The sequence below is a fragment of the Camponotus vicinus genome, unplaced genomic scaffold (genome assembly GCF_025532165.1).
Source record: "Camponotus vicinus isolate PSW18456_S1 unplaced genomic scaffold, iyCamVici1.0 SCAF_3, whole genome shotgun sequence".
Classification (NCBI taxonomy): Eukaryota; Metazoa; Arthropoda; class Insecta; order Hymenoptera; family Formicidae; genus Camponotus; species Camponotus vicinus.
Genome location: NW_028141967.1, coordinates 15,510,709 through 15,524,064, shown reverse-complemented (window position 1 = coordinate 15,524,064; position 13,356 = coordinate 15,510,709). Strand labels below are relative to the sequence as shown.

At 39.3% G+C, this 13,356-nt stretch overlaps 1 protein-coding gene across 3 annotated transcripts in view; it reads left to right on the top strand.

The window, feature by feature from the left end:
* Positions 1–787: 787 nt before the first annotated feature.
* The window catches only part of Teh1 (tipE homolog 1 phospholipid transfer protein), a 35,184-nt gene continuing 22,615 nt past the window's right edge, over positions 788–13,356 (top strand). The window contains exons 1-4 of one of the 3 annotated variants that reach the window (XM_083093750.1): positions 788–882; positions 2,673–5,520; positions 5,965–6,298; positions 6,647–6,852. In XM_083093750.1, coding sequence (XP_082949876.1) covers positions 4,950–5,520; positions 5,965–6,298; positions 6,647–6,674 — 933 coding nt within the window. In that variant the 5' untranslated portion in view covers positions 788–882; positions 2,673–4,949 and the 3' untranslated portion in view covers positions 6,675–6,852. Of the gene's footprint in view, positions 883–2,672; positions 5,521–5,964; positions 6,303–6,646; positions 6,853–13,356 lie in introns of those variants that run through there. The other 2 variants (XM_083093749.1, XM_083093751.1) reach the window with 2 other exon arrangements.

Sequence of the window (13,356 nt, the reverse complement as noted above, 5' to 3'; positions counted from 1 at the left end):
AATTTTGGTAGGTAACAATTATACTCGATCTTAATTTAATTACCAATAACTGAAATAATAACGCAATTTATATACATATATTTAATGTTGTTTCGATAATTAATAAAACATCATACTTCTCAAAAAATATAATATATACAAATGTTATAAAAGAAATTATTTTTCTACATATTTATCTTGTTGAACAAGAAATACTTTTAATTATAGCTTAATATTAAACATAAATGTCTAATTTTTATTCCATTTTCCATAGCTTTTATAGAACTTTTGTTACAAAAATTAATATTAAAAATTTATCTAATGTAAGAAATAATTTGTTTTAAAATAATACACATTACATATACACGAATGTATAGTATATAAACAATATATGTGTGTTCTATGAAACATTTGTATGAAATTAATTGATAACTTATAAATTTGCAGACATTAAACGTAATTATTTGATTTTTATTTTATTTTATAATATTATTATACATATTATTTTCGTTGTAAAAATTAATATGAATAATTGATCTAAGAAATAATTTGTTCTATCAAAAAATAATTCATTACATGAATGTACAGTATATAAATAATGTGTGTATTATAAAATAATTATGTAAAGTTAATTAATAACATATAAATTCGCAGACATTAAACAGAGCAATTATTTGATTTTTATTCCATTTCGATACTGTATATTATTTTCATTGTAAAAATTAATACCAATAATTTATTTAAGAAATAATTCGTTCCATAAAATTAATTAACAGCATTATATAAATTTGCAGACACGAAACTTCATACGCTATCTCGCCCAGTTCAGGAATACGTGCGAACCATGATAAATTCGCCGATCCGGTATGCTTTCTTCGAGTCGCCGCTATCGAACGACGACAGGTGTGACCTAATGCTTCCGATCTGTCATCTAAATCATGAGGCTTAGTCGCATATTTCAACCATGAGTATACAAGTACAATTGTAATGGTCGAAAATCACGAGAGGGTTTAGCACGATAATAAATTCCCGAGCAGTCGTCTACACAACATATCGAACATCCGTATCGCGGATTAGATCATCGTAGCCGATGATCTAGGACGATCTGTAACGCGATGTTTGAATCTCTCGTTGCATACGAGGTAGATCGGTAGCCGGCTCTCGATGAGAGTCTCGCGGGAATCGCACGTAGTTTTGTTACGTGTGACACACGTGACAATCAGGACGACTCCCTCAAGGGAAGTAGATTGCGTCCCAAATGTCCGCAATGATCTCGAAAACCATTAGCATGTAACATCACACACGGTGTATAATAAAATCTGTTTCGCAGCCAGATAAAATCGACTCGTATCACAGGATCCATACTTTCGGGAGGCTCATAATTAATATAGCTGATTTATAATTTCATTTTAGATCGTGGCATATAATTGTGGATATTTTATGCCTATAGTTTATGTATTTTAAAGATGAGTTTTTGTGCTAAATAATTTTTTTTTATAAGTCGAAAAGATATATAAAAAGGTCACTAATGTATCTTTCATAATTCATATTTTTTTGTGTAAATTGAGCCTTTTAACTTTCATAAGCTTAATCGTCAACCACATTTCATGTCTATTTTTCTCTTTTTTTCTATTAGTGTGTACCATCACATACGGTGTATGATAAAATCTACCTCGCAATCAAATAATATTGGTATAGAACCTATATTTTCAGCAGACTCATAATTAGTAATATAGGTAAAAGGAAATGATATTATCAACGATCACGATTATCGATGTCGTTTATTTTAGTTTTAGATTGTAGTGTATAAGTGCGTGGAAATATTTTATGTCTATAATTTATATGTCTGAAAAATAAGTTTCTGTGCTAAATAATCTTAGCATTTTTTATTTATAAATCGAGAAGATACTTTAAAAATCATTAATGTATCTTTCATGTAATTCACAAGTTTATTTTGTGTGAATCAAGACTTTTAACTTTTTCAAATTTAATTATTAATTACATTTTACTTTCATTTCTCTCTTTCTCCCTCTCTCTCTTTCTTTTTTTTCTCTTTCAAACGATTTTAACGAGCCTAAAATCATCGCTTATCCACGTGCTGTGACGCGAAAGCTAAGGCTTCAAATAAAAAATTGGCTTCATTATAGAACGCAATTAAAAGATGATAATAGGAAAGCGAAGAAAAAGGGGAGGAACGCGCATTGAAGTGCGGTATATATAGAGTGTCCCAGATCTATCGGATAATACTTTGGAAACTTGTCGAACAAATTGCAAGCAATTTTCCCTGGGGATAAGATTTTGCATCATATAAACTGTAAAGAATATAAATTCAATCTTTGCGAATTACATGTATGTAAATAATTTAAAAAATCCTTAATCTCTCTTTCATTTAAAATTTATAGTACATTTTAATCCAATAGAATTCTACTTTTCTTGTTTCCTCTTTTCAAAATTTAGCTACTAAAATATTTAAATATCAAATGGATTTTATGTGTCAAAGTTTTAATCTCTTTCCATTATATGAAATTTACCTCTAAAATATACCTTCAAACCCTATAATGTTAATAATTTATATTATGTTAATAATTAAAATGTATATATTGATTAATATTATATATTATATAATAAGTCAATAACACAATTTCAATATTGCGTGTGTACGATATGAATACAATCCAGGAATTTTTCTACAGATGCAATAACATAAATAATATCTAAATTTTTTTATCCCCATAAAATGTCTCCCGTAAAATTACATCTCATCTCGAGGAAATGAAAAAAAAATTCCACCATCAATGAGCATCAATGGCTGTTAAAAGTATTACGTGGCGAGTTGGGAACATCCCGTAGAAGAGGAAGCAAGGCGGGACGGGCAGGAGTGTAAACAAGGAGAATGCATCGCGGGGGTGGCACGACGGGGTACGAGGGCGAGGGGGTTGTACCCGTCGCTCATGCGCGCCTGGAACCCCGCCCTGTCGCTTCGGAATACGGCCTGTCCTGTCGAGGACTCTTCGCCGAGGTGGTCGAATAGTCACGCTTTAACCCGCGATCCGCGAGGCGGACAGCACTCGCCAGGAACGCGCAAGTGCTCGAAAGAGGAAGGAGGCCCTGCAAACATCCCCCAAACGGGCCCCCGGGCTGTCGCGCTCGCGAGCCTTCACCGAGACACGTTTCCTCTTCCCTCCCTCCCCCCTCCGCTCCCTTCCCACCACCCCGAGTCGTTGAAAAAAATCGACGCAGAGGGAGCACCGCAAATTTGATCGTCGTGTGTATTGTTCCATGAACCGAGGGAGGATCGACGGTGGTGGCAGATCGATCATCGTCAGACGGGGAGTCGCGCGTGTGACGGGAATTTTAGGATCGATGTGACCGGCAGCGATGCCAGCAATTCTGCTGCGTGGCAACCAGTTGCGGATGCAAACTGGCGTCGAGCATAGAATCCGTATTAAGCTCACCATGAATGGTCCTTCGGCGTGAATTCGTGCGTCGGGAATCGCTGTCGACGATTCACCGGAGGCTCTCGCACGGATCTCCGAGTCGTAGAGGTGCCTCGAGTATAATTTACTATTTTTCTTTCCCCTCGGTGGATCGATCTGGAGAGCGGGGCAGATCGTCGAGTGTCGCGACCGCTGTTGATTGCGATTCGCGTGAAAAAGCGAGCTTTTATTCAGCGGAAGAGAGTCGCTCTTAAAGTTCGCGAACGACCTGTATATATATATCGAGGATAGACAACAATCGCGTCACATCGATCCGGTTGGCATAAGTTTACAAACGCGATATCGAATCTCCTCAACTCCAATATATCTTCGTCGTTCAAAATATCACAACGTGCGCCTTAAATCATACCAAAGAAACCAGTAAAAAATAAGAAAAAAAAAAACGAACAGCACAGGCCTAACTTGGGATCAACGGACTAACGATTTGAAAAATATCACGCGATTTTCTAACGCGTGAGTGTCACGCGGCCTTTCTTGAAGAAGATTTTTCATAAGTGTGCGACGAGCTACATACGCGAGATGCACGATTTCCTACAAAACAGCAGCGGCTGAAAGGTCGTGATCGATCGACTTAATTTGATAACCCCCGAAAGAACCTTAGAGTGTACCGTATAGCGATAAGATGAGGACTGAAAAGTGAAAGGGGTGAATCGAGAGAAAGAGAAACGAGTATTCAGACAAGCCATTTGCTGGCTATCTATGCCACGCAGAGATTAACAAGTACTGCTACTTGAAGAAACATCGGAAGGAGACGCGAAGATCTCAAATTGAATAATCAAACTGACAGCAAAATGTCGAATCAAGACCGTTCGCAGGAATGGCGTGCTTCGAGCTTTACGGCGCTGCATCGATTTCAAGATCGTTCCTCGCGCTATCCCTCGAAACTTGGAGATTGGGGAGAAAGCTCGCGACAATAGAATGTTGATCGGTCAAACGATAATCGTCCATTAAAGACCTCGAATTAACTGCACTCTCGCGACAAATTATAAATCTAGTTTTGTATCGAAAAAAAATTAAGCAAATACAGAACGTTCGATGCAACCCTCATCGAGTCGCCCAACAAAATTACCCGAAGACCGCACATCGCGTTTTCAAAGGTCGAGCTAGTAGACGGCCTCGCTCTCAATGTCTCCTAGATGCGAAAGACGGAAACGCGATCGAGTTCACTGGATCCCCCGTCCCCTGCCGGACGAGTCATCCACGAGGAAAACGATGGTCGACGGGTGTCTGCTCGACAGTTGATCCGCAGAGAATCGACAACTCCACAAGCTCTATAAGCACGGCCTAAGCGATGATCGGCCTGTAGATTGGCGCGCTCGATGAGTCGTCGCGGAAACGAGCATCGACAAGCAGCAGCGAGCACCAGCCGACCAAGAAGAAGAGGAAGGAGAAGAAGAAGACGAAGAAGAAGAAGAGATAGCTTGTAGCCGCGTAGGGTCGTCTCCCTCTCGAGAGAGAGCCGCGTTCCGGGTGATGCGCGGAAGTAGCTCCGAACTCCTGCTGGAGGCGAGCTGCAGCCAGTGCCAGAGCGATCGGGGCCATCGGCGCCGGGATAGCGACGACGGCGGCGGCGGCGGCGGCGGCGGCGACGGCGGGTACGACTTCCACGAGCGGGAGCTACGTCGTCGCAAACTGTTGGAGCTCGGGTTCGGCGCGTCGCGGCGCCGACCGCCACGGCGTACCTGCCGGCAACGGCTCAATTTCTACGCCACGTCGGCCCTGGCCTTCGTCGCGACATCCGGCGGCGCGGCGCTCCTCTTCCTGGTGCCGCTCTACGTCGATCCGGCCATCAGCACCCTGGCGGCGGACTTCTCGCCTCAGCCGGTCATCTGCACGACCTCGCGACGCGAGGAGCTCGCCGGCCTCTTCAACTGCACATGGAGCTCGTGCCGCGAGGGTTGCACCAGTGACGTGTACAGGTGCACCCACATATACGTCACCTACACGCCGTGGAGTAACGTCACCATGAGGAACGACACCGCCGCCAGGAACACCACCGTCACGACTAACACCACGACGACCCCCCTGGGCGCCGTCACTGCCGGTAGGATCCTCAGTTTTCCTAACGTGACTGTAAATGATAGATCGCGGGAGGATTTAACGATGAAACTGAATCGGGAATGAAATAAATTTAATTGGCAAAGAATTTTCAATATGATCAAAATATAGAGGAATCCTAACATCATAACATCAAGAAGATGAAAGAGTAAAGCGAAAATTTGAAATATCTTGATTTTTCAGAGACCCGAAATATATGACTTGTATCAATAGACTATATATATTCAAAGCACATCACGGATATTTCAAATTTCCATCCTCTTCCGTTATCTGACCGTAAAATAGAACTCAACTTGAGAAATCGAAGTAAAATTGGGACACGTTCCAATTGGGTAGTTCAACATTGCATGCGTGCTGGATAAACGTAAGAGAAAAAAATTCGAATCTCCCCGACGCTAATCCTCGCTATAAAATATCTCTTGTTGAACAGTGTCCTCCCCGGGCGACGTCGAGGCGGTGCTCCTGGTGAACATCAAGGGCTGCGGGTACCCGCCGATAGTCGACTGCGACAACTTCACCCGCGAGTTGGGTTACGAGGGCGCGAGGTTTCCCTGCCATTATAGCCGGGTGAACGGTAGTATAGTGATGGCGAACTATAATCGCGAGGCACAGATCACCATCATTATGCACTTCTTCGCGGCGCCCTTTGTAGTGACTCTCGCGACCAGCGTCGCGCTGTGTGTGATGCACTGTGACTGCAGATGCACGCCGCCCCCGCGACACCCCCCGCGCGGCATGAGAAGATCCAAGGGCAACGATCTCAGGTAATTCAAGTTTGTCGAAATCGAAGACGCACCCCTCTAGACAATTTTCTCCCCAACAAGTACAGTTGGTTTGCCATCATTATAGTTTAGTAACCATGCCCATATAATATACACATTGTGTACGGAATGAACTGAAATCTGATCTTTGTTGGTTGAATGGAATGTATATTAGAAGTAGAGAGTAGAGTAGAGTTGTTTACGAAATAAAAAGGTGCTTTGTAAAGGAATTTTTCGAACGCGCTGCCGCGTTCGAAGCGATCATTAAAAGTTAAAGAAATTCCATAATCACACAAAGTCACACATGAAGCTGATTTAGGTGTTAATATCGCAATTATTGTAATATTACAGCTGCTGCATGAGTATAAAAAATCGATAACGGGTTAGAAGCATGCCAGAAGTCGTCCGATTTAGAAGGTGTATTTGACGAGGCAAATAAACTTTCTAAACCATACATAAGACAAAGCGACTTAACAATGAGATGTTACTCCAACGTACTTACGTCGTCGTCGTGAGACGATGCTAAACACTTTCGGCTGCAAATACTGCCTTAGAAGGTATCTCAAAGATCATTTTTTTCAACGATTGATTGGTGTAATCTTATTAATCTTCGTGTTCCGTTGTGCATAAGTATTTATTTATTTATGTGATTGTACGCGATCAAGTTCAACCATTTTTTTTTCTTAGAATTTCCGTAATTTCTGGCAATTTTTCTCATCAAGAAGTCGGCAAACAATCGAGCTTTCTTCGACACATAATCATCGTGAATTTTATGAAAAGCATAACATCTTCACTGTCGATTGCCGAGATATTATTTGCAATAAATCTCTCAGATTTTATAAAATGCAATAGAGTTTTTCTTTAATCATCTGACTTAAAGACCAATATACTCTTGTCTTGTAAACGCGAGAGCAAAAATTATAAAATAAAAAATTGAATAAAAAATGGAATAAAATTAAATAAAATTAAATTATTTCTTTATGTAAAAAGAAATGTTTGTCGAGTGAATTTTTAAGTTCGAGGCTTCATCGCTTTCGCAATATCGTTACTCGATTAAAATATTTATACTGGCTTATATTGCTGACCTTTTTCTTATTTTTTTTCTTCTTTTTTTCTTTCTTTCCGAGGAGGCTTATACTGCATGCAATTCAAGTTTTTTCCGCAAAGTAACGCAGACCAACGTTTCTTCCGACGCTTCGCCATAATTTATACGCAACACGCTTTGTCGCAAATGTTAGTGTTTTCTGATCCACGACGGAACACGGAGCGCTGCTTTAGGAATAGAAAATACACATTTATCATATTATTACAGAAAAGAGCGAATCGCAGAAACGGAAATCGGATATCGATTCATCATCTCTCGTAATCCTCCGCTAATTAACACCAAAAGGCGCATTCATCTCATTAACAAAACGAGTGCGCCGCCCGAAAGCCGTGACTGCGCTCTCCGCTTGCAACGCAATGAACATGTGTAAAAAGAGATCTCTAATTATCGATCGGACGCCGTAAGTAATCTCGTGCACTCGGAATAATCGACAGCCATTACGGTTGATATGTTGCGTGAACAAAACTTTACCAAAGTCGCCGCGCGTAACTCTGATAATCCATCATTCTTCCGAATGTTTTCTCTCTCCTCTCATGATTTTTTCCTCCAGCATAAATAATCGCATAAGTCATGCCTTTGCTCTTGCACGAAGAGGATTTTATACAAGTATTTTACGTAAAATCTACTTAACTGTCCAATTATCTTATAGCAACTTTTTCCAAGTTTTTAAAGCCCCAAAGTTTTATATGTCATGTCAAAGTTATTAAGTATCATTAAGTGCTTAGATTATTGTGACTTATCCGTTAGTCCATTAACTGAAAAAAATATATATATAAAAGGAGAAACTAAATTTTTAAAATAAGAAATCGTATATTCAGAAAATTATTAATAATAATAATATTAATAAAAATATTAATAAGTCAAGAAAAAAGGAAGCATCATATATATATATATATTTTTCCACAATATTACTCTCTCCTTTAAGCCGTAATACCTTGTCGTACACGTCGAAGAGACGCCGGAAATGGATTTATCGAGTTTCGCGCTGCTGCTCTATAAGAGTGAAATATTAATCTGTGTCCGGGCGACGGCAAATGCGAGAGGTAGAGTCAAAAGTCATGGCCTTTCTGCTGATTTTAAGCAGATCGCGATCCAATGTGACGCGCCTCGAGGGTTTATACGGCCCTTCGAAAAAGGCTACCTTGTTATCTTTCCACTTTCCACCGTTTGTCATTTCCACGACGATGGCATTAGAGGACGGAGGATCTTGGGAGTGGCGAGGGTGACAGCTGGCAAATAGCAGCCTCGGCTGTCATACATCAGAGTTGGATTAACCGGCGACCATGGCTGGCGTTATTTCTTCCTCTCTCTCCCTTTCTCTCACTCTTTCTCTCTTTCTCTGTCTTTCACTCTTTTGCTCTTCTCCTCTCTTCATATCTCTTCTTTTTCACTTCTCCTCGCAAACTCTCGCTCGCTTGTGTTTCCACCGCAGATGGGTATTTCCGTTGTTTCTCAGGACTTTTCGTTTTTATCTCGCCAAACTACGAGAGTTGTCGCACAAATCGTTGTAATCCGTAATAATGTAATTACGTTTGTCCGGACCCTGGTCCCGGGATTATCTCAAAGTAATCGCGTGCCACCTGAATGAAACTAACATATTGTACGATTCATGCTTTTGTCTAGACTTTTAGTGAAATTGTGGTAATCGCGGTTCTCGCTCTAAATAGTATAAAAAAAGATACGAGCTCTCTCGTGCTCATGAAATTTATTAAAGAGACCATAAAGATAAAAAGAGTGTGAAATAAAGTGTTGTAAGAAATGGTCTCTCGTGTGAAATCTCGTATGTTACAATATACTTGCATTTCGCGGGATTTAAATCAATTGCATCAATTTAAAATGATCTATTAAAGCGATTTTGCATGCCATGGTATTTGACCTCCGTCCGATGATACCTCGAAATTTGTCGTCCACGACAGCGAGAAGGTGCGTCATACGATACCGGGGTGTCACTTTTACCGGGGAGATCAAGTTCCGTATCAAAGGAGGGTGAAGATGAAGCAGAATCCCGTTATCTCATATATATTCCCTTCTCTCTCAGAATTTCTACGCAACAAACGAATAAAGCCGACCGCGTTAGAATAAAAATTCTCTCTTCTTTCGAGGCCGAAAAATTCCCCACGAACGTGAAAATTGATCCTGGCGAGATACGTTCTCGTGCCCTCATCTTTGCTAACGGCAAACTTTTCGCTCGAGTTGTACGGAATATAAATTATGCGAGATAAATGGGCCCGTAATCTCGGGATACTTCCATTTCCCGCGAAAAGGAGCTGCTTCCTGGAGGCAAGAGTTAACTCCCTTAAATTTGCACAGCGCAAAGTATGTATGCCTTGCGAAATAATATACTTTATGCGCTTTGACAATCTGCTTTTTCTGAGGATTAGTCGAGCTTCCGAGGGAAACGAGACCAAGTGGTGTATTATTTAGGCATACTCGTTAACTTGCGACCGCAGCGAGACGTAAGCGGATAAGCGAGATGAAAAAAAAAATCCCGTCCAACTTTTAATTGAAATAGCGCTTCGAAAGAACCGTCGCTTCGTGTCAACATGTGAATGAGAGGAAGTCTCGGGGACTCATTTTACGGCACGGTTGCAGTCTCTGTAGCGGATATTAAAGCGAGAGAACGGATGAGATTTTGAAGCAGCATCACAGTATGCATTTCCCTTTGAACGTACGAAGGACAGTCTTGGGAAGAAATTCTCTCTCTTTCTCGCAAATTATTCAATATATTTGTAACCTCCATTATTTTCAAGAGACCATTTTTGTGTTCAAAAATTTGCAAATTTAACTTGTAAATATTTTCGCTAACAGGGTAATTTTTATCCGCCCAAAAGCGTTTGTTAAAATAATAATTTATATAACACATAACTCTTTACGTAGCGAGAGGAATATTTGCTAATTATTAATAATTTATTAATTTTATATCTTTTCTTAATTTTTATATTTTAAAATTTTTTTTTATTTGTACATAAATAAATAATTGAACATTAAAACATTGATGTAACAACGGGAGCTACGATTAATGATAGTTTTTCCTTAGAAAAAATGAGAACTTTTCTAATACAAAAGGAAAAAAATTATTTTCACACATCCAATATTTCACTCCATAAACTCTGAATACGATGTAATAGTCTTTCACGCTCGTTTAACGCGAAACGTGACACATTTTTAATAAAGTGTGATGTATCATATTAAAACGCATTGTTTTACATTCCGTGCCATTTATAATTGAACTGATGTATATCGCGAAAAGCGCCAATTAATTTACAAAGTTGCAATTTTATTCTTATTGCGATTGTCCCGTAATGTGCACGCGCATTGGTATGAGAACAAATGTCGGAATTTCCAATTATGTGCAAACTCGGGCTTTCGCTCGCTCAGGTCGGTTAATTTGACATTTGAGCAATGTTCTCCCCTCCCCCTTCCTCCTCCCCCTCCGTTCGCGGTTCAATCGCATCGAAGGCACGGCTCTGTTTTGTCCCGGGCATCTCTCGGTGACGGAGCAAAACTGCAAGGAAAAAAAAATTGGCCAGTGATCGAAAGAAAGAAGGGGAGAAGAAGGATAAAAGGGGGTGGATCGTTCGTTGTCTCGCGCACGCAATTGCATTTATTCCGCATTTCACGAGAGGCACACATACACACTTTGTCCTGGGTTTTACTCCATTAAATATTTAGCGATTCGAAGCGCAGTGTGTGCGATTGTTTACAATCCTCGTGCACGCATTCTTATTTGTACTGTATGCATTATCACGATCGCCGGCATGTAATGCATAATCGATAATGACGTCGAAAAATTTTTGATACGAGCCAAGAGAAATGTACAGAATTTTTCTCTTGTTGGGTTTAATATACAGAATGCGAAAGATTTTTTATTCGACTTTAATAATTTAAATAACGAGAAAATTTAATCTTTAATTTTTGCACTCTTCAAGATTTTATAGAGCGTTTCTTCAAATTCCACTTTGCCCGATTGTTCCTTTCACACGCGCATAAAACTTTCGTTGTTTAGAATTCTATGGTCTCCGAAAACGCTTTATCATAATAATTGTCTATTATTCGCCGCTTAAGTCTTCGGGCAATCAATTAACGCGTTCAATTATAAACACACGAGCGTAATTCATGTACAGCCGCATATGGGTACGCACAATTTTACAGCTTGCATTACGATCAGACGGGGCTTAAGGGCTACCGACTTCACCGAAGTGCACGCAAAATGCAATTGCAGTAGCGGTGCTTAATTGCTCCGTGTTGCAAAGGGTGTATAACTGCCTCCACCTCTAACACGGAGGCGTTTGCGGTAACGACGATACATCGAAGAAGATTAACTCTATGGAGCTTAACGTGTAACGGGGTTAACCCGATCGGGAAGGATAACAGAAAGGGATGTTGATACTATGTAGGATGTACGAATGTTGGGATGACAGGAAACGGACAACTTTCGTGAGGATTCTTTTAAATCATTCATCGATTACGATTTTAATAAATTTGATAACAATGTTCGAGTCGCTATTTTTCACATAAAACAAAAACGATTTTATTCTTTCAAGTGTCGAAGAAAATAGAAATAAATAAATAAGAAATATATATACTCCTGGACAAAATTAACGCATAATTTTTTTTCACTTTTTCTTTAAAATTTTTCGTTAAAATTTAAATATAAGCTTTTAAAGAAAAAGTGAAAAAAAATTATGCGTTATTTTCCAGGAGTATAGATAGAACCATTAGATATATGAAGCAAAATTTTTTATATACTAAATATTGTAGTATATATGATGCTTTGAATATTATATTTTTTTATCTAATATATTAAATATTAGTACATGTGGCATTTTAAATTTTATTTTCGAGATACATATATTTCTCTTGTACAATTTATTGATATAAAGAAAATATAAGTTTTTTTATTACACGAAGGAAAAACAAATATCTCAAGTGATATATAAATTATTCACAGCTGCTGGAGTATAAAATTTATATCCTTGAACGTTCAGCTTTCTTGACTTGCTTGTCTGTTTTGTTAAGATCAACAACGTAATAAGGGACTCTCTATTTTCTTTCGATATTGTGTTATCTGTACAAATATTTGGTTCATCAACTAAGTTACACGCAAGTCCTTTTCATCGGGCAGAATCTTCTAAGGAATTGCATGCTCAATTACTACAGCAGTCTCTGTCCTCTCAACGGATCCATTCAGGATCCCCGTTATTGACTATTTATTCAATCTCGCGCTCGCGCTTATTCCCATCTCGCGGCATTACAGTTTCGATCAAACTAAATCAGTTCATGACGCGTCTTCGAGGTCGCGCATACACACAATACACACACACACAAGTTCGTCTCTTACACACCTACACGATCTTATATCGCACACATTTACCACGTAGTGGCAGGCGCCGCTGCTCGGTACGATCGGTGTGGAAGCCGTTATCTAGCTCACCATTAGGCACGATTGTAGTTTAATTGCTTTTGACTTACGTTCTGGCCGCATGGAATTGCCCCGTGTTCTTTTCAAAGTAAAAGCAAATTTCCATGGTACGCAAGCGATCGCGAAAAATATCAAGTTTTACGGAAGGGATTTTGTGCTTTTAATTACAGCGAAAAAATTTCTATGAAATTTATATTAATTAGTGAGATCGCAAATCGTCAAATCGGAAATCACCGAGCTGATTTTTTAACGAGAAGACTGAAAGTTCAAGTGACATTAATACTGTAAATTGAAGAGCGGAGCTGAAAATATTTTTGCGAAAATATTTCTGCTGCCATAATTATTTCATGCAAAAAAACTTTGGTAATTAGAGTGAAGATTTTATCTCAAAGATCCTTCGTTTCGTGGAAAACAAAAGTTCATAAACAGAATCGGAAAATGTATATGGTATATTTCTTGAATAATATCTCTTAATAGATTCTGAAAATTCATATCTTAAGAGTTTTGAAAAATTATTGACTGAAATTTCCGCTC